Source organism: Neomonachus schauinslandi, chromosome 3 (genome assembly GCF_002201575.2).
Source record: "Neomonachus schauinslandi chromosome 3, ASM220157v2, whole genome shotgun sequence".
In the NCBI taxonomy this organism is placed as follows: domain Eukaryota; kingdom Metazoa; phylum Chordata; class Mammalia; order Carnivora; family Phocidae; genus Neomonachus; species Neomonachus schauinslandi.
Genome location: NC_058405.1, coordinates 78,220,455 through 78,243,059, shown reverse-complemented (window position 1 = coordinate 78,243,059; position 22,605 = coordinate 78,220,455). Strand labels below are relative to the sequence as shown.

Sequence of the window (22,605 nt, the reverse complement as noted above, 5' to 3'; positions counted from 1 at the left end):
CATACTCATTTAAATGATCATGGCTATGTCATTTGAATATGAACCAACACAAACATTTTATTTTATTTTATTATGTTATGTTAGTCACCATACAGTACATCATTAGTTTTTGATGTAGTGTTCCATGATTCATTCCAACGTGAACTTCTTATACTTCTTTAGCAATTCCAATTTGAAACATATTAATGTTAAAATTTGCACTAACCTCTAAGACCAATAAAATCCAGATTGGCGTGATTGAGTTAGTGTGATGGAAGATGGTATGCGACTGAGGCTAAGATGCTGCTTCACTGTCCATGTGGCCCTAAAGCTTTTTTTTGAGCTGAGCCCACCTGTTCCTTTGAGCACCTAGGGAAGACAGTTGTCCCCCTAACCCTCAAGTCTTCCTATTCTAATTCCTGGGAGATCAGATGATGTGCTAGGTATGTCTTTTTCTTTTCCTATTAGCCCTGATGGTGAAAGTAGCACTAGTTAGCACTACTTAGCACAAATACGTTCTTGGGTGGCAGTATACAGTTACAGGTGGTCATCTGGGGGGGGGTCCAGAATAGCCTTAAAACAATCCCTTTACTTTTTCATGAAATGAAAAGACCAAGCAAAGACCTAATTTGGAGGGCTGCAAGTGCTCTCCAAATTAGGTCCGTTGTCTTCTGGGGGTCTGCAGATGTCAGTTTTGAAAATCTCCCATCACAGTAGGTGTGAAGTCTAGCAAGGAGGCTTAGTGGTATGCTGGAAAGGCAGCTTGAGCCCGGCAGTGTATCGGAGACCTTCTTGTCTCCATCGGGCATCCTGCCTTGGCAATCGTGAGCAACTTTTGAGCGAGCAGAATAAACTAGTGTGTTTGTGGAACAGGATATCGTACCAAAGGGCAAGGCACCACTAGACTTAGCAATTTGTCACTGTGGTTTGTCAGTTCAGATTACTTTGATGGTAGATGTTTAGGCATGTCCTGTAGATAGTCTCCAAAGAATGTAATTCATATAAAGGAAATGAAAAGGGTCATTTGTTTAGTAATCTACCTGATAGCAGTATGCTATGGAAATAGGTGGTTTTAAACAGATGTTTTGGGAAATAGAGTATTACCTTATACTGCATATGTACATTGCCAATTTTCAAAGGATTGAGTAATAATTCTTTGATGATAAAGAGGGCAGCACCTCAGAAGAGCATCTTCTATATTATTTGATTGAGTTCATACACTGTCCTTGTTTTAGACATGGGGAAAATGAGGGTTTAGTGGCTGAGTGGCTTACTCAGGGTTACATAGATAGTGACAAATTACGATTTGAATGTAGCTGGATGAATAAACTTTGTCCAAAACATATGCGTAAGAGTTGCCATCCATTTTTGTGAATACAAAATAATTTTACCAGAATTAACCATGTATTAGAATAGGATTTAGTATTTCCTTTACAGATATGATTTTGGAACAGTTTTTTTCTTTCTAGTAGCCTAGTTTTTATTTTGTGGTTGGTTTGTTTCCTTAGCATCTGTACCAATGGACATTAGTTCATGGAAAATCATCTTTTAACAAATGTATCTATTTGTTTATTTAATTTTAGTTAAGTATATGTTGTTTAGTGGATTAGCTTTACTGATTTACTGAGACATGTTTAAAACATCCCACATTAGTAATGACCAAAGTCAGAGAACACAGGTCTGGAGACAAAGGCTTTGGTTTTAATCATTAATAGCTCAGGAGATTGCTCTCATCTCATCTGGAGGAGGATGGTCCTGGGTACCAGGCAACATGCTCAGCAGTGGTCTTTGTTCAGGCTCAGGAGTCTCGGAGTAGAATCTTCCTCATGACAGGTGCAGGCTTCACACAAGATCCCTTCTGTTTCCTGCCCTTGGTTTTACTCATATTCCCTGCTCCACACTGCTGCCTTTTCGGAAGCTCCGCGGCCTTAGTGTCTGCCCGAGAAGTCTGACGAGGAAGGCTTGAGGGCGTGGCCGTTTCTTGGGGCAGAGTCTCCACTGGCACATAGATCTTCTGTGTCCCTACTAGAATTCCATTTCATAAAGGGTAGCTCCATGGAGGCAGGGACTTGCTTACTTTTGTTTCCTATGGAACTGCCAGTACTTAAAACAGTGTCTTGCATGCAGTTGGCACTTATTACATGTTGCAAGTATGAATATATTGTCAGTGGGATCCCAGATCACTTTGGTTGTTTGTTTGTTTCTTTCTTTCTAAGAAGACCCTGTGGATCCTGGCTCCTAAACACCTAATTTATGAAGATTAGAAGGGTTGACATGCAGACCAGAGTGGTTCCTGACCATTTTGTGTATAAGGCTTCCTTTTTAATAAAAAATGTTAGGGAGTCCCACAGGATAGTAATTGTGCTTGTGCCTTTTTTTTTTTTTAAACTTTATTTATTTATTTGTCAGAGAGAGAGAATGAGCACAAGCAGGGGGAGAGGCAGGCAGAAGGAGAGGGAGAAGCAGGCTCCCCGCTGAGCAGGGAGCCCGATGCAGGGCTTGATCCCAGGACCCTGCGATCATGACCTGAGCCGAAGGCAGATGCTTAGCCAATTGAGCCACCCAGACATTCCCCCACTTTTTAAAAAGATTTATTTATTTGGGGGGGCACATGAGATGGTGGGTGGTAGGGGCAGAGGGAGAGGGAGAGAGAGAGAATCTCAAGTAGACTCCCCACTGAGCATGGAGCCTGAGGAGGGGCTCGATCTCACAATGCTGAGATCAAGACCTGAGCCTAAACCAGGAGTCAGAGGGCTTAACCAACTGGGCCACCCAGGGGCCCCTGTGCTTGTGTCTTTTGATTGAAAAAAAATTCATTACAACAAAACCTACTGTGAATTCATTAACATTGTAAAATGAATTTGTTACAGAGCAGTTCATATATACATTTGAAAAGAGCAGCATATCTGTGCAGTGGATATTTCACTTACATAGTTGACTGGCAATGCTGACTAATGGCTTTCTTGTCCTGAGCCTCCCTGCACGCATGAAATCTGGTTAATTTGTAAATTGGGGAGCGTGAGGACCACCAAGAGAAAACAACACTGGGGGCTACAGAGGCACAAGCTGACTGCCTCCAAGCACCCCCTGCTTCTTCTACTCCTCACTTACCTGCTACTTGCCCTTGCCCCATCCTCCATCTCACCTTTCCAGCATCACCTCTCAGTTCAGAATGGATTGTTGGTCACACACAACCTGAACTCCTTCTCACTGGAGCCTGTTTCACAGACTGGTTCCAAATTGCAGAGCCTTCTGCTTCTCTTTTAAGTGTTTCAGTCTCCCCCAGTTCCTTGAATTAGTGATGCCGGACAGGCTGATCAGAGTTGGGTCAGTCTCACTCATTCACACTTTCCCTCCCACATTTGCTCACTCACTCAGGCACATACTCACACCTCACTCGCTCACACCCTCACTTGCTCACACACTCACACCCTCACTCATTTGCACCCTCATTCGCTCACACCGTCACTCGCTTACACACTCATGCACACCCTTACACCCTCACCGGCTCACACCTTCACTCATTCACACACTTGTCCACACACTCACACCCTCACTTACACCCTCATTTGCTCACACACTTGCTCACACCTTCACTCACACCCTCACTTACACACTCACACCCTCACACACTCATTTACTCACACTCTCACTGCCTCACACCTTCACTGGCTCACACCTTCACTCACTCACACACTCACTTGCTCACACCTTTGTCCGCTCAAATGTTCACTCGCTTACACCCTCGCTCACACACTTGCTCACATCCTCAATCACATACTTACACCCTCACTTGTTCACACCGTCACTTGCTCATCACTGACTCCCTCTTCCATTTACTCACACATACCCTCACTCACTCACACCCTCACTTGCTCACACCCTCACCTACACCCTCAGTCTTTCCTGCTGGCTTTCATGAAGCCAACAAACATCAGTGACACCACCTACTACTATTACATGCTGGTACTGGAAGTACACCTGCTCCTCATTATTTGCAGATTGTATATTTGCAAATTCGTCTACTTACTAAATTTGCTTGTGATCCTAAAGTCATTACTGGTGGCACTTCCATGGTCATCTGCAGACATTCAAGGAGAAGCAGAAGGGAATGGCCTGATGGGCACGTTTCCAGCAGAGGTCCTGCCAGGCGATGCTCTGCCTTTTTGCTTCAGCTCACACTATAAAAAGGTGTCCTTTTGGGGATCTATTTAGTGCCACATTTTTCCTTTTTTGTGCTTTTTTGGGTGATTCAGCATACTGCTGAAGTGCTGTCTGGTGTTTCTAAATGCGAGATGGCTGTGATGAGTCTTACGGAGCACACCAGCTAAGTGAGAGAGTCTTGTGTGAGTGTGAGCCACAGTGCTGTTGCTGGTGTGTTGTCGGTGAGTTCGTTGTTAATGAATCTACAACATTAACTTAAATAGAAACCCACAAAAATCAAGGTTACGTATTGATTGACCAAAGTGTTATGACTGACTTGCGTGGCACCTAATGCCGTGTTTCTCTTGGGAACAGTGCGTCAGTATTCATGACTTCAGTGCTCACAGAGGCTTTAGAGAACAGAACTACCATGGATAATGAGATCAACTGAACATACAAATGCAAATGGTACTTCCTCTTCTGGGTGAGCTTAGAACTGATCCAAGAACTTGCAACTTTGTGGGGGGTGGCAGATACACAAACCAAGAATTATAATTTGGTATGATTCTTGTTAGGATAGCCTTAGGTACAAAAAGGGCTCAGAGAACTTAGAGAGCTTAATTCCAGGGTGGGAGAGAACTTCAGGATTGTTCCCAGAGGAGATGGAGAAAACCAGGCGGGTGTCCTGAGGAGAGGAAGGCTTGTGAGCAGGCGGCTTTGCCGCTGGGCTCAGAAACGTGGTGGCTGTGCTTGTACCCTAATTCTGTTATCTTTACTTCCGCCCCCCGCCGTGTCCTGTCTCCGCTTCGGTTTCTCCCAGCTGCTGCTGGAGCATCTTTGCTGTCACTATCGTCAGCCACGGTGTGGGAGGTGCCCTGGAGCCCCACAAAGAAAGCTGCCCCCCCACTCCCCAGAGCGGGGGGGGGGGGCGGGTGGCGCTACCGTGAGGGCAGCTACAGTGGTGGCGGGGCCACCTCATCCCGCCTGCCTCCCCCATGCCAGGCACTGACTTGTGCTCCTGCACAGACATCGTTTCTCAGTCTGTGGACCTGGTACACCTCAGCGGCATCCTCACGGGTGGCTGAGGAAATCATCTGCACTCCGGACGCCCCCGCTGCCGAGGGCCCCCCCTCAGGATTGAAAGGTTCTGGTGTTACGTGGGAGAGACATATACAGAGCTGTCCTCCTTTGTCCTCTTTATAAATGCTTAAAATCCCGACATAAGTTGATCCCCTCTTTTCTTATTCTTTTTTTCGCGTGTATTGTAATTCACTGCAATCTCCGTCATGATTTGCTTTTCCTTTGTAATGAAGTGCTCAAAGCTCAGTGTGGTATTCCAGAACAGACTTGCCAAGGTCACACCAAAGACATCCCTTTCCCTGTGGTGCACGATGTGATTGCTTTGCATGGAATGATTTTTGCCCATTTAGCTGCCATGTTGCTTTGTATGTTCTCACGTCATTGCTGTCCACCCTCGGCTCTAGATTTCATCCCTCCATCCATTTTCCACATGAATTGCTGTGTTTCAGATAGTTTTCTCTTGGCTGTGTTGACTTGGCCTGTATTCTTTTTCTTTCTCCATCTTTCAAGTTCATTTTCAGTTTGCAGGGTTTTGATGGACTATCGAAGCCTGTTACTTGCATTTGGAACATTCGAACGGTTCGAAGCTGGAGGTAAAGCAGGGAGTAGCGGCAACACCAGGCTTAGCATCCCAGCCCTGTTGCTCACTCGCTGTGCGACCTTGGGCAGTCTACTCAAACTTGCTGAGCTATAACTGTGAGACAGGGCTAATGACAGCCGCATCACAGCATTGCTGTGAGGATTAGAGAAGACAAAGCCCATAAAACAGCCAGCACGCTGCTTGGCTCGCAGCGGCTGGTTAGTGCAGGCTCGTTTCCTTAGCATTCTTCACGGATGAGTGTGGTCATGGTGGAACGCTGCCCTGGTACAGCCTCGTATACTCCTTCCTGGACGCGACATGCACAGACAGTGTGTTTCTCGCCAGTTTGAATTCCGGAATGAAGATGTATCACACAGTCTATGAAAATAAATATAAATTTCCCTCGTTCCTGCATCCCTTGAATCATACTTTAAAATGTTAACCATAAAGCCTTGCTTATCAAGATTAATTTTAGATACTTTATTTTTATAGGTAGCTTGTTATTATTTTATCCACATAGTTAAAGAAGTTTCTTTCTTTGGGATTTAATTTACTTTAGTATTACTGTAATTCTTTTTTTCTAATGTTCGCACATTAGTGGATTCACCAGGCTGTCACAGCACCTGAAATGTCTACCTTCAGAATTGGTTTTTCAGGATTAAAGCACTGTTTTAAAAAAGGGTCTATGTCAGCATATGACTTTGGTTTTGGAGCAATGGAATTATTAGTTGATGGTATTAGCCCTGATTACTGTTGGAAGTGGGTTGTTCCACTCTAGCAGAGAGAGGGGCCCTGAGAGAGTTAGACACAGTCACCTGCGTGTTACAGAGGGGAAGGGACAGCTGCACCAGTCACTTTCTAAGAGAGCAGAGCCATTTATATATCACAAGTTCAGGGGTGGGAGGAACAGTTCGGTTCCAGAGAAATCTGGGCTGGCATGCGTACAGCTGAGGCTAGGAGCTGGGGGCCCAAGAAGTGGGGGGTGCCAGAGACAGGCTTTATCTACTTTGCGATTTTATGCAGGGTTTCTCTGTGGGTGTCGCGGGTGGGGATGGGGGTGTAGGGGCCCATGAGCATTGGCTGGGGGTATTCGAGAAGTTCAAGAGTTCTGGTATTATTTATCTTTGATGTTGCATTTTGTCTGCCTTATGCCCACATCCAGCTTTCCCGTTGGGTTTGAGTGCTCTACGACATTGCGGACTTTTTATTTTCTTGCAAGACTTGGTTTTTCTCCCAAGTAAGTTCTCTGAGGGAGAGCTTATGATGTAGGGTTTGTGGTTCAGGCATGTTTCTGGTGACCAACATGGCGAAGAGGATGGTGGCGGGCCCTAAAATGCAAGGTCGTACTGGGCAAGACACCTTCCAGGATGGGATCATCCTGACGGTCTCCCAGGGAGAAGAAAGAAGGGGCTCCTTGTGCCAAAGTGATGTCTTCTTCCTTGTCCTCCTTTCTTCCTCAAAACAGCAACCTCATTCCCTTGGCTGCTTCTGGAAGCATTAATTCAGTCTGCATTTCTGAGCAGCTGCCCCCACCCTCTCTGCAGTGGGCAATTGATGCAGCACATTTTATTTGGTTTCTTTCCTTATTTTCCTCCACTGCAGTTTCTTTTTCCATTTCCTGTTCAACATGTCCTTCCAGAGTTCTTGTGGATAGCTCTGCTTTCTCCATTTTGATGTTCCAAGACTGAATCCCTAGAATCTTAGACCCAAAGAGACCTTAGAAATGTCTTAGTCCAGTTCCCTCATTTTACAGATAAGGAAATTGAGGCCCAGGATTATTAATCAACCCACCCGCCGCTCCCAGACCCTGTGTGTGTGTGTGTGTGTGTGTGTGTGTAAGTTTGGCATTCCTTTATGTAAGGAAATTCCGTGAATCTTTTCGTTCTTCAAAAGTAGTCTTTGGGCTTCCACTGTCATTGTATTGGTTCATTTTTTGGTTTCTCTTAATTTTATTTCTACAAACCAAGTTCTTAATTTAACCCATTTTGTCTATCATAGAAAACCTTTGGCACATTTTTCTTTTCCAATTCCACTCCCTGTGGTATATTTGATGGTTATCATGGAAACAAAGTAGTTGGACTCAATTGTCTTTGTCTTTTTGGATCCCATATTTCCTTAATTTCCCCTCCCAGCTGTTCAGCTGGACGGGTTTCTGCCATGGTGTGTCAGTCAGATTCTTCCAGGGTGTTCCCTCTGCTCTGGGCTCTTCCCTCTCGCGCTACGCACTGTGAGGTTTTTTCAGCGTTTGCAGGTCTTTGATGTGTATTTTCAGTGGTCGCTGGACGACCTGCTACTCTTACCAGATCATCATCTAGGGTAAGAAATGTTACATGTGATTTCTTTTTACTCTGGTGTTCTAAGATCCTAAAAGAAGTTTCATGATTTTTTCCTGTAAGGTTCTCAGTGGAAGCATTAAACGTGCATTGTCTGCATAGGGGGCACAAGCAACAATATTTCTTAAAGTGAACACGGGACTTGTCAAATTTGAATCCTCGTGCACCTGGAGCAAGGTTTTCTTTCCCCTGTGGGACTACGTCTCTGGAAATGGAGTACAAGTTGACGAGCTAATAAGATTTGCTAAACGAATATCCATGTCTATAGTGGCTTCTAAGGAAGGCCCCTGAATTGTCTAGCCTGTCTGGGGCAGGTTCTGTCCTTGGCGGCATTGTTGGTGCCACAAGGCTGGTGAGCGCACATCCTAGAAAGTGTCCGTGTGCGCCTGGATTCAGACTGGGACCCGGCCTTTGAATCCCCAAATGCCCAAGTAAGCCGCTCCTGGAGAAAGGGTGGTTTGTGTTTGTTTTGTTTAGTGTTTGGTGGGGGAGGAGTGGAGAGAATGTCGGAATTCTCAATTTTCTCTATATTTTGATGAGACCAAATGAAAAACTGCCTGCGTCCTTGCTTCATTTTGTTTGCGTTGACCAGACACAACTGATCCAATTGTTCCCACAATTCTAAGATCATGGAAAGAAAGCAGGCCCCTGTGGAATAGTGGGGATTTGAAAGACGGGGCTTGTGGGGAGCCATATCGAGGGCATAACGGGGTTGGCTCTGAATTGGAGTCTAATAAAATAAGAAATAGTGCCCTCTTGCCTATTCTCCTCTGTGTTTGTTGCTTTCTGTCCATTTGGGGACTTCTCCCAGGAGAGAAGAGTTGAAAGACCTGGCTTCTTATTAATGGTCCTTTAGTCATTATATTTAATCACCCCGATCCTTGCAACAACTCCCATTAAGACTTTACTGCTAGATTATTAATGAGAAAGAGTACATCTGTACGAGTAATTGTGGTTGAGGGAGGTTTAAATACCATGACTGTAATAAACAGGAGATATGAGAACGAGTGATTACATCAAATCATTAACTTGCAAAATGTTTGGGAACTCTACTATCAAGTTAGTTTCTGTATAGTCACTGACCTCGGATTTACGGGTTGGGCTGGTTTGCGCAACTAGTTTAAGTGACCCACTGAGTCGAATAAATGCAACCATTTTGGATAGTGTGGTTAAAGCTACACCATATATATTTATAAACATATTTATAAATATATTTATATATACAAAGGGATATATATACAAAGGGATATACAAAGGGAAATCATGTTTTAAAATGGCAGCATGCCATAAGCCTATATGTTTTCCATGAGAACTGTTGAGCCTCAAATTTTGAAAAATTCTGATTTCAGTTTTTAAGTGAGTATAGATATGAATTGGGCATAATAATGCCCATGTGGATTACACATTTTCCAATTGTCTAATATTTTAAGTGGTGTCTATATGAGTTTATGTCTTATAACATTCCTAAGCATTCCTTAGGGTGTGCTGTAATTTTCACATTATTATCTCATTCTTTGGTTTTAATAGGATTCGTAAAAGTTTTGAAGTTTTAATTTCAGTTTTTCCCACTGCTTAGAATTTGATGATATAAAATGAAAAGAGGTTTCCATAGTTGCTAACATTCACCAGATTTTGTTCCAAAGCATGGACTTTAGTAGACTTTTGAATTAAATCCACATTCTCCACCCAAGCCTAGTGATATAATCCAACAGTTCAAAGATAGGTATGCCATAAACAGCTATAGTTAAATAATCTAAAGAAAAAAAAATTAAAACATGGAAATACAATAAAACAAGAATTGATCACTTTATAGTGGAATACTCTATAAACTGTCTGCATTGGAAACATGTGGTGAGTTTTAAAACATCTGAGTTCTATAATTCTAAAGTGTATAGTTGATTGGAAGGCAGAAACTTTTTTTCCTCCACTGCATATATAGAAGAATACAGGCTAGTATGTTTTTGCTGTCCCAATTTGCACTCGTTTGCTCATTTTTAGTTTAGAAAAATCACTACAGGGTACAAATACGTAAGTATAGTCACCTCGACTAAGTATTTTGTCACTGAGTTCTAAAGAGTGATCATAAAGAGAGTACTTCTGTAAATCTTGCTATTTTATCTGTCTGTCCAAAGCAGAAGTCACACGTTAATGTAATCCCCAATAAGAGGAAGAAATTATTTAAAAGAATATACATGGCATAAAAAAGTAACAGGGTCTTTAATTCTTAATGATCGTTTTAATTTTTAAGGTATGTCAGTTTATCTGAGTGGCATTATACTAATTGTCATAATTACAGGAGCTGAAATGTACCAGCGCTTTTGCAATGTAATGTCTGCACGATCTCATTTAACTTGTTAACCGAAGTCAGACAACCCTTCCGTGTAGGAGGCAATTGAACTCTTAACCATCACAAAAAGTGCTGGCTATAGATGATGCTGTTTAAAATGGAATAATTCACTTTATTTTCTGGGTTGCCTAAAAAATTCTATTATGTGTATATAAAAAATGGTATAATAGCCTGCCAGGGGAAATAGAGCAGTGTTTTCTGAGCAGTGAAAAGGCTAGTTCAGTTTCTTAGCTTATAACTTTTTTTAAAAAAGGTTTTTTTTTTTTTTTTTTTTGGTAAACTAAAAAAACCCCTCAAAACATATACAATGAGAATCTTTTCATAAATACTGAAAACAAATGTGTTCACTTGCTAGATTGTGCTGTCCCCACCACTGTAGACTTTTGTTCATAATCTCTACGGATTCCTCTTGCAAAGCGAATAGTGTTTTCTAAAAATTACATTTTGTTAAGGTAAAGAAGGAAGGAAGCACATAGGAGTCTTAGAGTAACAGTTGCTTCATGTAATTCCTGAGCATGGTGTGCAAGCCCTAGCCTTTCCCCTGCGCAGCCCTCTCTAGTGCCTGGCCCTTTGGAAACAGCACCAGAAGCCTCCCTGGAGGAGGAGGTCTGGAGGAATCACAGTGTTTAGTGAAAAGCAAAAAAAGCCCAGAAGGGACTGGTCTCCAGATTGCGGCGCCTCCAGTAGGGCTCCTGGAAACTTCTTGCTCTGGTGGCTTCATTCCCCTAATAATAAGATCCTGTGGCAGAGACCAGGGGCAAGTCATTTCGCATTTGGGTCTCACTGTCCCATGTATTTAACAGGAGAAGTTGTATTAGCTGTTTTCCAAAGTTCCTCCCAGTTGTGAGAGGTTATGATGTTAACATAATGTCAACAACCACCATTGTTTATGGAGGGCTTCCTCTGTGCCAGGCATGTTCTTTGACTGCGTATTTGTAATAGCCCTGTCTGAAGATACTAACCTGCTTGAAAGTTGAAGTTACTGAGGATTGTGGAGGTTAAGTACAGTCGTAAATGTCCCACAGCTAGAGAAGGGTGAAACTGGGATGTGCATGGGCCTTCGACGCCCCAGCTGGGCTCTTCACCAGCGTGCAAACTACCTGTCTTCTGCTGAGGTGACGTGTCTGTGTTTCTAATCCAACAAAGGCCATCGTACGATAGGTACGATAGCTCTGTAAAGCAAGCAGGACTAGTACATAACTCACGGTTCCAAAAGAAGAAAGAAGTGTTCTGTTTTTTAAGTAAAATGTCTGTCAGATGATATGATTTCCTGCTGAGAAAAAGCAAGCTTAAAATGAATTAGTTTTTTATGTTTTTTGAGGAACTAAAGGTTCAGCATACAGTTCCATACACTGGTCCATTTTATTAGGTAAGAAGAAAAAAACAAAAACATAATTTGTTTAGAAAATTAACTTAATCACAGCAAACCCAAACCAGGCATTTTTAGCCAGGAATAATCTTGTCTGTGAGGAGAATATTTATTATACAGATGGAAGTAAAGACTAAAATTGCTGGTAATGTCTTTAACACACTATTTTTATTTCGTCAGTCTTAATAGAGATGAAAGAGAAATCACATGCAGCCTCATCCTCCAGTGCAGGGGAGGGGAGGGGTTGTGTTTTCTCAGAAGAATGCTCCTCTAGGTTTCCATTGGAGTGAGGTGAAGGGCTGCCTCTCCGATGCTCATCCCCTCCTCCCGAGGGCAGAGCTTCTCCTGGAACCCCAGTGGAGTAATCCCTCCGAGGGGGGAGCCATGGAGGACTTCTCACTCCCCGCAATTCATTTTGTCCCTACGAACCCAGCATCAGCCCTCCAAAGCTTCCCTGTCATTTTTGTCCTTGACAGTCGAATCTGTCCTTGACAGACACGTTGTTTTTTCTTTTTGCTTTGCCCTGTTTGATTTAAGAAGAACTTGTCCAGTGAGATAATATTGTGTCACAAGCCCTTTCGGGGCCTGGAAGAGCACCCATCAGGAGGTGTGGGCAGGCCCTGTGTGCTTTGGAGTGGGTGTTAAGCCTTCGGTTCATAGAAATAGGGGAGCCGGCCTCACATTGGACTGTTGATTTTGTCAAATTCTCTCCCTTTCTTCCTTTGCGCTTCTGACTTACTCCATTGCAAGGATGTGATGGATCCTGCCCGGCTGCTCTCTATGAACTCAGTGTACTAAATTCTGTCTTGGGTGTGTGCATGTAAAGAGGGCGCCTGGGGGGCTCAGTCGGTTAAGTGTCTGCCGACCCTGGGTTCGAGCACCGCGGCAGGCTCCCTGCTCTTCGGGGAGCCTGCTTCTCCCTCTCCCTCTGCTGCTCCGCCTGCTTGTGCTCTCATTGTTGCTCTCTCTCTTAAATAAATAAAATCTTAAAAAAAAAAAAAAGGACATCTGTATTTTGGTGATGTCTAGTTTGCTGTCCTCTAGGTCTGAATGTCAGAAATGGAAGAACGTCAAATGCCCTTACCTGTTCTGCTGTTTTAAGTGTGTGCATGGACATGTGTTGTTTTTTTGGTTTGTTTTCTTATTTATGTAAGTTGCCAGATGAGCAAGAGTGAGGGGAATATTTTTAAAGGTAATTTTGTGTTCATTTTTTAAAAGTACCGTCGAGGAAGGTATTGATTTGAAAAGTTGTGGCCTAGTGGTGAGAAGAGCAAAGAGGCTATTCAGTCCCGTTGCCTTGTTTCTCCAGGGGACAGCTTTTGTGACTTGGGTGTGCTCTTGGTTCAGGGATGTGAGGCGTATGTTGTTTCTGGTCATGACTTCTGTCCAGGAGACACATGGATGCAGGAGCCCTGGGGCATGCGGTTAAATGGGACCTAGAGTTTCGTAAAGCTCAGGTGGAGGGAGAGGTGCAATACATTTGTGAAAATGTGGAACCTTTTAACTTTGGGGATGTAGGAATAAGTACAGCTTTTCTGTTGGTAGCTGTGTGCCTGAGAATGTGGCTTTTTAAGTTGGGGGGCTCTTTCTGTCTAAATTCAAGGAAGTAGGAGGGCTACAGCAATTGTTTTTACTTCTTTGTCTTCAGGAAGACTCAGTCACATAGAAAGCATTCTATCTTGAAATGTGGACCATGGATTAACTGCATCAGAATTCCCCCAAGGGCCTGTTAAAAATGCGTATTTCCAGACTTCCTGGATCAGAATTTTAAAGGGTTGGAGATTGCAAATTTGCATTTTAAAGAGGCACCCCAGGTGATTCTTCTGTAATCCTAAAGTTTGAAAAGCACTCCTATGGAGTAATATGTCACCTCTCCTACTTCAGAGGGCAGAAGGTATCCGACCACAGTGCTAATGTTGAGAATGTTGGTCTATATTGCAAGTACTTTTTAAAGCATGTATTAAAGATGAGGCAGTTAGCTGGACTTTTCGCTTCAGCTAAGGCTCTCCCTCGCAGGATGGTCACCGTCCTAACTGCTGCAGTAAAAATGGGAACAACTCATAGCATTTGTCGTCCTTTGTCTGTCGGGCTTGTTCAAATAATGGGCATACGAAAAAATCTAACTAGAAAACGTTTGAAATCTTTTGAACTTCAGTCAGTATGGAAAACAATTAGAATGTAGTTAAATTTATACAGTCAGGCACTTTTTGCAAAATACGTCACAATGGTTAAAATGGGTTAAAATCAGTATTTTCTCACCAGAGTTATATTGTGTCGCGATTGGATATTGCTTTAAATACAGAAAGTAGCTATTTTGCAAAATACTGATTTGTTTGTTTGTTTGTTTTAACAGGAGAAACTAACCCAAGAGTGTGTATTCAGAGAACAGTTTGAAGAAAACTGGTATAACACGTACTCTTCGAATCTGTATAAACACGTGGACACTGGAAGGCGATACTATGTTGCATTAAATAAAGATGGGACCCCAAGAGAAGGAACGAGGACTAAACGGCACCAGAAATTCACACATTTTTTACCTAGGCCAGTGGACCCCGACAAAGTACCTGAACTATATAAGGATATTCTAAGCCAAAGTTGACAAAGACAATTTCTTCACTTGAGCCCTTAAAAAAGTAACCACTATAAAGGTTTCACGCGGTGGGTTCTTATTGATTAGCTGTGTCATCACACCAGCTCCACAGTTGCCAAACTTTGCCGCATGTATAATGTACGATGGAGGCTTGGATGGGAACATGCTGATTTTGTTCTGCACTTAAACAGGCTCGTCCTCCTGGAGGACCGCCGCTGCCCACTTGCTTGATTTATTGTGAGAAGAGGAGAGGGAGACTGAGCGGGGGTGTGAGTGTGTGCGTGGATGAGGAGCAGGGGAGATGGAAGAGAGAAGCAGAAGCAGAGAGGACCGCGGCCTGATGCATGCTGGGATTTAGACGCGCTTTTACATTTTTGATCAGTTGTACTTCATCTTGTATCAGCACAGCTGCCATACTTCGACTCATCAGGATTTTGGCTGGTGGCCTGCGCAAGGGTACGCTGCATTTTCAAAGGCATGGAGGGTGCAGTCTTACTTAAGAGACTTTTTCAGTTAATGCTCACTGGTGCCATCCCGGTGAATTTAAAGCAAAGACCTCTTAGTAAAAATAAAATAAAAAAATAAATAAATAAAAATAAAAAAAAAAGTTAAATTTATTTATAGAAATTCCAAAGGCAACATTTTATTTATTTTATATATTTATTTATTATATAGAGTTTATTTTTAATGAAATATGTACAGGCCAGATAGGCATTTTGGAAGCTTTAGGCTCTGTAAGCATTAAATGGCAAAGTCCGCTACAAACCTGTGGTAAATTCATGCAAGTAAATATAACGGTGCATGGATATGAGAAATTCTAATGACCCTAATGTACTAAAGGTGACAATCTCTTTTGTGCCCATATTATTGTAAACTTATGCACATCATTCATGACACTGAGTATTCACTCTTCAGACTGCTTGTTTCATAGCTTATCCCAGAGGATTAAAGAAAAACTGGGTCTCAAACTTTTATTCTGTGTCTGTAATATTTCCTCTCTCATAAGTGACTTATTCCATCACTGTAACTTCACGATTGGAAAATATAAGGGTTGGTATATATCCTACATGTTTAAACCTATTGCAGAATATACCAAAGCTGAACAATAACTATGCTTTTATTTTAGTTGATCTCCAGGACAACAGGACTAACATCAAACATTGTACTGATTTAGAATCCTCAAAAAGAAAAAAAAGAAAAAAAAAAGAGCTTACGTAGCACAGATTTTTTTTTTTTAATTTTTTTTAAGGGACAAGAGTCAGATTAAACAGGACCGTTCTTGGAGACTTTTTATTTGTGCACTATCAAATATGACATTATACAAGCTCCATAGAGGTCATTGTAACATCTTTTATAGGAAATTGCTTTTGGTGTGAACCATTGTAATACATAATAGCACCCTTCAAGTAAAACTTGCAAAATGAAACTAATAAATCTTCATCAATAATGACAATGAGGGGGAAAGTATTATACTTGTTGACTGTGTTTTGTTTTTAAAAATGGTCCTCACAAGCGCTCAATTTTTTTAGAGGGGAGGTTACTATACAGAATATCTTTTACAAGGCTTTTATAACATTTTATGCTGAAAAGCGTAAGAATACATATTTCTTTAGTAGCAATAATTTTGGAACTTGCCCTTGGGCAAGGAAGACTATTTCTTACTATATACTAAGGAGGAAAGAGCCAAATTCTTAAAGCAATATTTAAGAAAAAGGAATTTATAACAAATTCACATACCACATATAACACTTTCTAGCCAGTTATGTTGGGAAATTGAAAGTGACAGTTAAAAAATTGTGTTGGGATTTATGTAACTAATTTTAAAATTTAATATTCCAACTTTGTTTTGCTCTGATGCACATTCTTTATGAAAAATAAAAGTATGTCACTGTTGAGTTAAAGCTGTTTGGAAGTAGAAACGCATGACTTATTGCCATGAGCACATGTGGCCCTTCTATAGTCCAAGTTCGAGGATGTAGCAGAGACCTCCTGCTGATGTGCATTAAGGAAAAACTAAGTCTAACGTTTGGAATTAAGAAATATTTGGGGGGAGGGGACAGAAGCGATGTAAAATAGTTGATTTATGATAAACTCAGAATGTCCTCTTCATTTATTTTCTTGGGTTTTTTTTTTTTCTTTTACTTTCGAAACAGAAACTGCATTTAATTCCAAGATATAGTATTCTTATTTATTACTTAACCCTTTGCTGCTGCTAAAAGGTGCACATATTCAGGCTTTAGTTTTTCCAAAAGGCATTTGATATTTTTGGCTGAAAACATTAAATATCTGACCACAGGGAAGAAGCAAGTTTCTAGGATGTCATGGGTACAATACTTAGCACTGAAGAAACTGGTTTTAGGAGGTAGCCAAACGTACTCTTGAAATAGCATGAGATGCTAGATAATCGGCCTAAACGAAAGCAACCAATTCGTGAAAAAGATTAAAATCTCCACGCATTCCTAGAAAATGCTACTTTAACGTCTACTTTTGGAGTTAATTTCGTTTTGGTACCTTTTTCTTTCCTTTCCTTTTCTTTCCTTTAAAGAAAAACAAAATGTTATATGCTTTTGGCAATGGATACAATAAACTGTAATGGTCTGTAAATAAATAAGTATTGACTTATGCAATTTATGTAAATAAGTGTTCTGGGAGAGTAGATGGCTCAGGGTTTTGACGTGGGCATTGTCCTGTGGGGTTTTAGAGCAAGTGGGTTTGTATCCGGTTCTTGTCGTAGGAGACCGCAAGCCTGTTGGATGGCAGCTCCGAGCCACTGTGCAGTGGGTGGGTCCAGTTTTCACAAACAGACGCTCGGATAGCCAAACCACTGTCTTATTGGTGACAGCACTTGCACCTTGGTTAGAGACTTCACGGGCACGGACTGAACCACCCTCCCACCTGTCACGTGAATGTCCCCAGGCAGTGTAAAGGACAGGCCAGGTCAGTGTTGGGGAACCTGTCCCTGCCAGGTCCTGTGTTGTAGATAAATGAATGGCTTTAGTTGATGGTGTCTTCCTTCTATTTCATCTCATTAACACTACAACGTTGTGTTATTTACTTCATAATCTGTAATTGTATGTAAATACATACAGGATTATGTAATTTGTGTAAATACATAATTACAGACTTTTGAAAACTGGTATTTTTTACTCAATGTCCATTTTGGAGCTGCTTCAGATTATGTGCCTACATGAACCAATGGAATTTTGAAAACAAGCTCTCCTTGCTCTTACAGCTGTTGTGTGTGTGTTGAGGGGATGGGGGGGTGTGGGGGCTGGAGGCAGAGGAACAAACATCCATATGTGTTTTTCTTTTCTGTAAGCATTAGATGAAGAAATGAGTAATCTGGGATAAAGATTTATGAACTCGCAGCGAGCAAAACGCAGTGTGTGCACACATTTACGTGGATGGGTGAATGGACAAAGACATATTGTTTGAGGTCAAATTCTGTTGGCTGCATCCTTTGACCTTGAAATGTGCTGAATTTAGATCCACTATTTGTGGTCACTCGCATGAGAGAGCAATGAAGTCGCGGGGGTGGGGAAATACGCCAGATGGATTCAAAAGGTGTGCGAGCCCCCGGGCCCCCTCAGGTGCGTGTGTGTGTATACGTGTGCTATACATGCCACATAATGCCCTGTGGGTCCGTCCGTGGACGTTTCACATTTTAGAATTGATATATTATTGTTAAAAGTGGAACGGGGAGGAGTTATGAGAGTAAACAGTGCCTGCTTCCTTCAGCATATAGCCCCCAATTCTGGGATTCAGCTCTGTGCCGTGGCCCTGGACACAACAGGTGTGGTCACCAGAGTGTGAGCAGTGGCTGGGAGTGTGATTTCTACCTTTTACTTCCAGTGTGCTTTGGCGACTGCTTTCTCTTGGGTCTATAGGAGAATTTGGTCCCCAGTTTTAGTAAGATAAGACAGATATGCATCACTGTCTAAGTTTAAGGTGTACAGCATAATGATTTTACTTGCATCCCCACGATCACTTTAGTTAACATCCATCATCCACAAGCATTTTTTGATGTAACATTTTCTTCGCCAGACAGGACCATGTGGAAATAAGAAATAACCTCGTGTTTCATTTTCTTTGGAGAGAAAGTGAAAATGAGTGTTCTTACTGTGAATGCTCCCTCTTGCTTCTATGCTGGCTTAGTCATCAGGTCGAGAGCCATTTGGCTCTAAGGTTGGATGATTATTGTGACGGCTACCAGGGAGGCAAACGAAACACCAAAGTGAGGTCTCTTTGTTATTTTGGTTAATGGTCAAAGAAAATTCTTAGAGTTGTTATTACCCACCAATTACATTCCATCTGATTTCTTGGAAAACATTTTTAAAACTTAATTTTAATTGAAAATAATTGTAGGCATACCAAATATCTCAATAGCCCTTGGCAGGCTGCACTTGTAACCGGCTCTTTTTTCCCCCTGTCCCTTCTGAAGATCCTTCTACTGATATATTCGATCTTGGTTATGATTCTCATTGTTATTAGTGGACTTAGCCTGGAACATTTGATACCGGGAACTAAAGAGTTAAAAAGCGTAATGAGGACATTCAAAGCTGAAAGATCGGTCCTGCCCTCCTCACGAAGGGGAAGGACAAGCGTTGTGGACAGTGTTCAAGGCCCAGCTTGGAGGCACTTATTTTTAAAAACAGTCATGCAGGCTTTTTCCTAACCATTTTGTGGGATGTTGCAAAACATTCTGTAAGTTCCACTTGGCTGTGGCCTCTGGCTTCTAGGATATGCATATGTACAGGCTAAATGACAGCTTTGTGAGACTTTTGTTTCCGACTAACGAAAAGAGGGCTTTTCCTAGTCTGTGCCAATATTAGAATTCTAACTCTTCTTTCAGAAGGAAGCCATACTCTGAACATCTCTTTATTCTGTGGTTGACCAAAGTCTCTTTCCCTCCCTCTCTCTTTTTCTTTTCCTTCCTCGCCCCCCTCCCTGCTCCCTTCCTTCGTTTTATTGTAGGGAGATGGTATCAGCAATAAATAGACCCAATTCCCGATGGCACACTCGGAATTTCAACAAACAGGCATCCTGGTATACTGCATGAACACGTGGTAAGGAGAGTACCAGGGGCTGTGGGACAGAGTGTGCCCAGTACAGACTTATGGCTGGTGATGTCTAAGGTGAAATGCAAAAGATGATAGGAGGTACAGAAAAGAGAGCTGTAGTCGCTCGCATTCTAACTGGGTCGAAAAAGTGCTTTGTACTTGGGGAATTTGGACTCATCTTATCTTTTACTGATATTTCCTGAATGCCTGTGACTGACTGAGCCTGAGAATATGAAGAGTGCTGGCTGATTGGCCAGTGTTGGTCTTGGAGGGTTTCCTACCCCTTGTGGAGGGGCATTGGTTCATGGAGATGACCAGAATCAGTTTTTGAATTGGATCAGCTCTGTTGCTCTGTATCTTCTGAGGCCATACTCAGAATGCTCTTTTGCTGGTTACTGTTGATTTCTATCCAGAGGATGGTGACTCTATTCATTTTTGTTAGTATTACTCACTTCAGTTTTCCCCCTCACATTCGCCTTACATCACAGGCAAAATCCACAATATAATAGCGATGAAAATATAGGATAATAAAAGAGGTACAATATAACATAATTTTTAAAAAAGATTTATTTGAAAAAAATAAAAAAGACTTATTTGAGAGAGAGAGAACGGGGTGGGGAGGGGCAGAGGGAGAGGGGTAGAGAGAGAGAATCTCAAGTAGACTCCCTGCTGAGTGTGGAGCCCCACCTGGGACTCGATTCCAGACCCTGATATCAGGACCTGAGCCAAAACCAAGAGTCTATCGCTTAACTGACTGTGCCACCCAGGCGCCCCTATAACATAATCTTTAAAATATACACTTCGCTCTTTCAATGTATTGAACAACTGTTATATAACATGGAACAGTGTTGAGGATGTAATAGGGAAAAAACCCAGACATTCTGATCCTAAATACCAGGCTAGGTTCTATGTCAATGATTATACAAACATACAGTACTTGTTTAAGATACTGCAGGACTGGAATGTCCACATTATAAGGTAATTAGGACAACATTGGCAATTTTCCATGAACTTAATTTTCTTCAACTATGTCAGTTTACACTAATATATAAAAACTCAGAGGCAACCCCATTCAAATCCTATTGTTTTAAGCATTTTAAGAGAGTTCTTAGATTTGATGATACAGATTTTTTTTTTTTCAGTAGATGAGCTCCTTCTTGGGGCACCTGGGTAGCTCAGTCATTAAGCGTCTGCCTTCGGCTCAGGTCATGGTCCCAGGGTCTTGGGACCAAGCCCTACATCGGGCTCCCTGCTCGGCGGGAAGCCTGCTTCTCCCTCTCCCACTCCCCCTGCTTGTGTTCCCTCTCTCGCTGTGTCTCTCTCTGTCAAATAAATAAAATCTTAAAAAAAAAAAAAAAAAAGATGAGCTCCTTCTTGACAGTAAATTGATTTCATTTGGAAGAAAACCAAGACCAGAACGGACACTGTTTCATTTTTCCTTCTTTAGGAAAATCCAAAGGAAAAGGCGATGGAATTCTAAAAATTTATCAGTTTTAGATTTGTGAGGTCTTTTAAGGGTACCAGAACTCAGTGAAGTTAAAAGAACTAAGGAGCTTTGGAAAATACTTTATTTCCCATAGAATTCATCTCACTAAAATATAAATGGGTATATAACCATAGCTTTAATAACAGAGAGATGAAATTATCCATCTTTTATTGTTTGTCTTCATCAGAATCACAAATCTGTGGTTACTCAGCTTCTGATTTCCTTGTTGCTTGCTTCGATTTCCTTTTCTCTTATAGGAGTACCTTGACTTCCCACTCTCTTGGCTCTCCTTTTCCCTATTCCACATTTAAAGAGTACATGTGTTTAGGTGCATGGTACAGAGTAAGTAGAACTGATAGAATGTGATGGATGGTCTTTGGAATTTTCCCAGAAGAGGTTTATGATCCCAAATTTGGCTTAGGAAATGAGGGCTAATTGAATTAGAGCAGTACTCAAAGCATGGCATATTGGTAAGGGGAGAAATTCTCCACCCTTCAGGAGATAACATCAAGACTGTCCCTGGTTGGATAAGATCTAAGGGCAGGACATTTCTATGATGCTGCCATTCACCTGATATCTGAAGTGAGATAGATTCAAGTTATAAATGATGCTTCAGTAAATGGGTGAAAAGTTAGAAATCAGGCTATTTCTTTTGGAGATGTACTTCAGAGAAGCAACTTTAAATTTTGTGGTGACTCTAATGTGCCTATATATATATATATATATATATATGCTTCCTGTTTCTTCCTCCTGGCTTATTTCCAAGCAAGAAGGCTGAATTCTACTATGCTCATCTCAGAGCTTTCATTTGGTTCCAGATGCAAAATGCTTATTCCTTTTAATATATAGATACTATGTGGAAGAGTTGCATTATTTTAACCCTGTTGAAGGAAGGGAATTAACCTGCCTGAAAACACAGTTTCGTCACATCTAGCTCATATCCATGAGCCATGGCCCTATTCTGTGTTCCATGTGGTCCTAAATGTATTCTTAAATGGCTGAAACTGCATCTCAGATTAGTTGTTCTATGTCCTAATTAGCTGGTTACTATGGACACTTGGGTCATATTTTTTTTTCAAGTAGCAGAAGCTCAGATTATAGGAAAACTAAAAATAAAATAGAAATAATGGAGGTATTACTGTAGTTTGAATAATTAAAAGTCATTTTTTTGTAGTCATGGCTCATATTTGGTGCTTTTATTTTTAACAAACTTTTAAAAATCATTCAGCTATTGAGTTTTATTCTTAGATAAACCTATGGGTTTTCAATATGTTTATATAATACCCAATGGATGATTTAAAATCTGACCAAAATTTAAAAGAAGGGAACTTTTCTTTGAAACTCATTAATTTATTCAGCAAGCAATTATTGATATATACTGTATTCTAGGGATTATGAAAATAAAAACAGAATGGTTAAAATTTGTTTTCATATACAATATGACTATATATTGACTCACTTGGCTTATGCCTACCCCTTGTAAAAGTGTGATAAACTAATTGTCATAAGTTTTTCTTCTTATATAAAATATTACTTCTTCTTGGAGAAGAGGACTAGGATGTGGTTTGAAGCAGAATACCATCTCTTAAAGCAAGTACTTTAAATAATGGACTTAAGCCATTTGGAGATCTTCTTTCG

The 22,605-nt window shown here is 41.4% G+C and overlaps 1 protein-coding gene across 1 annotated transcript in view; it reads left to right on the top strand.

Moving 5' to 3' along the window:
• The window catches only part of FGF9 (fibroblast growth factor 9), a 31,235-nt gene extending 16,250 nt beyond the window's left edge, over positions 1-14,985 (top strand). The window contains exon 3 of the mRNA XM_021678227.1: positions 14,185-14,985. Coding sequence (XP_021533902.1) covers positions 14,185-14,430 — 246 coding nt within the window. The 3' untranslated portion in view covers positions 14,431-14,985. The remainder of the gene's footprint in view (positions 1-14,184) is intronic.
• Positions 14,986-22,605: the final 7,620 nt, after the last annotated feature.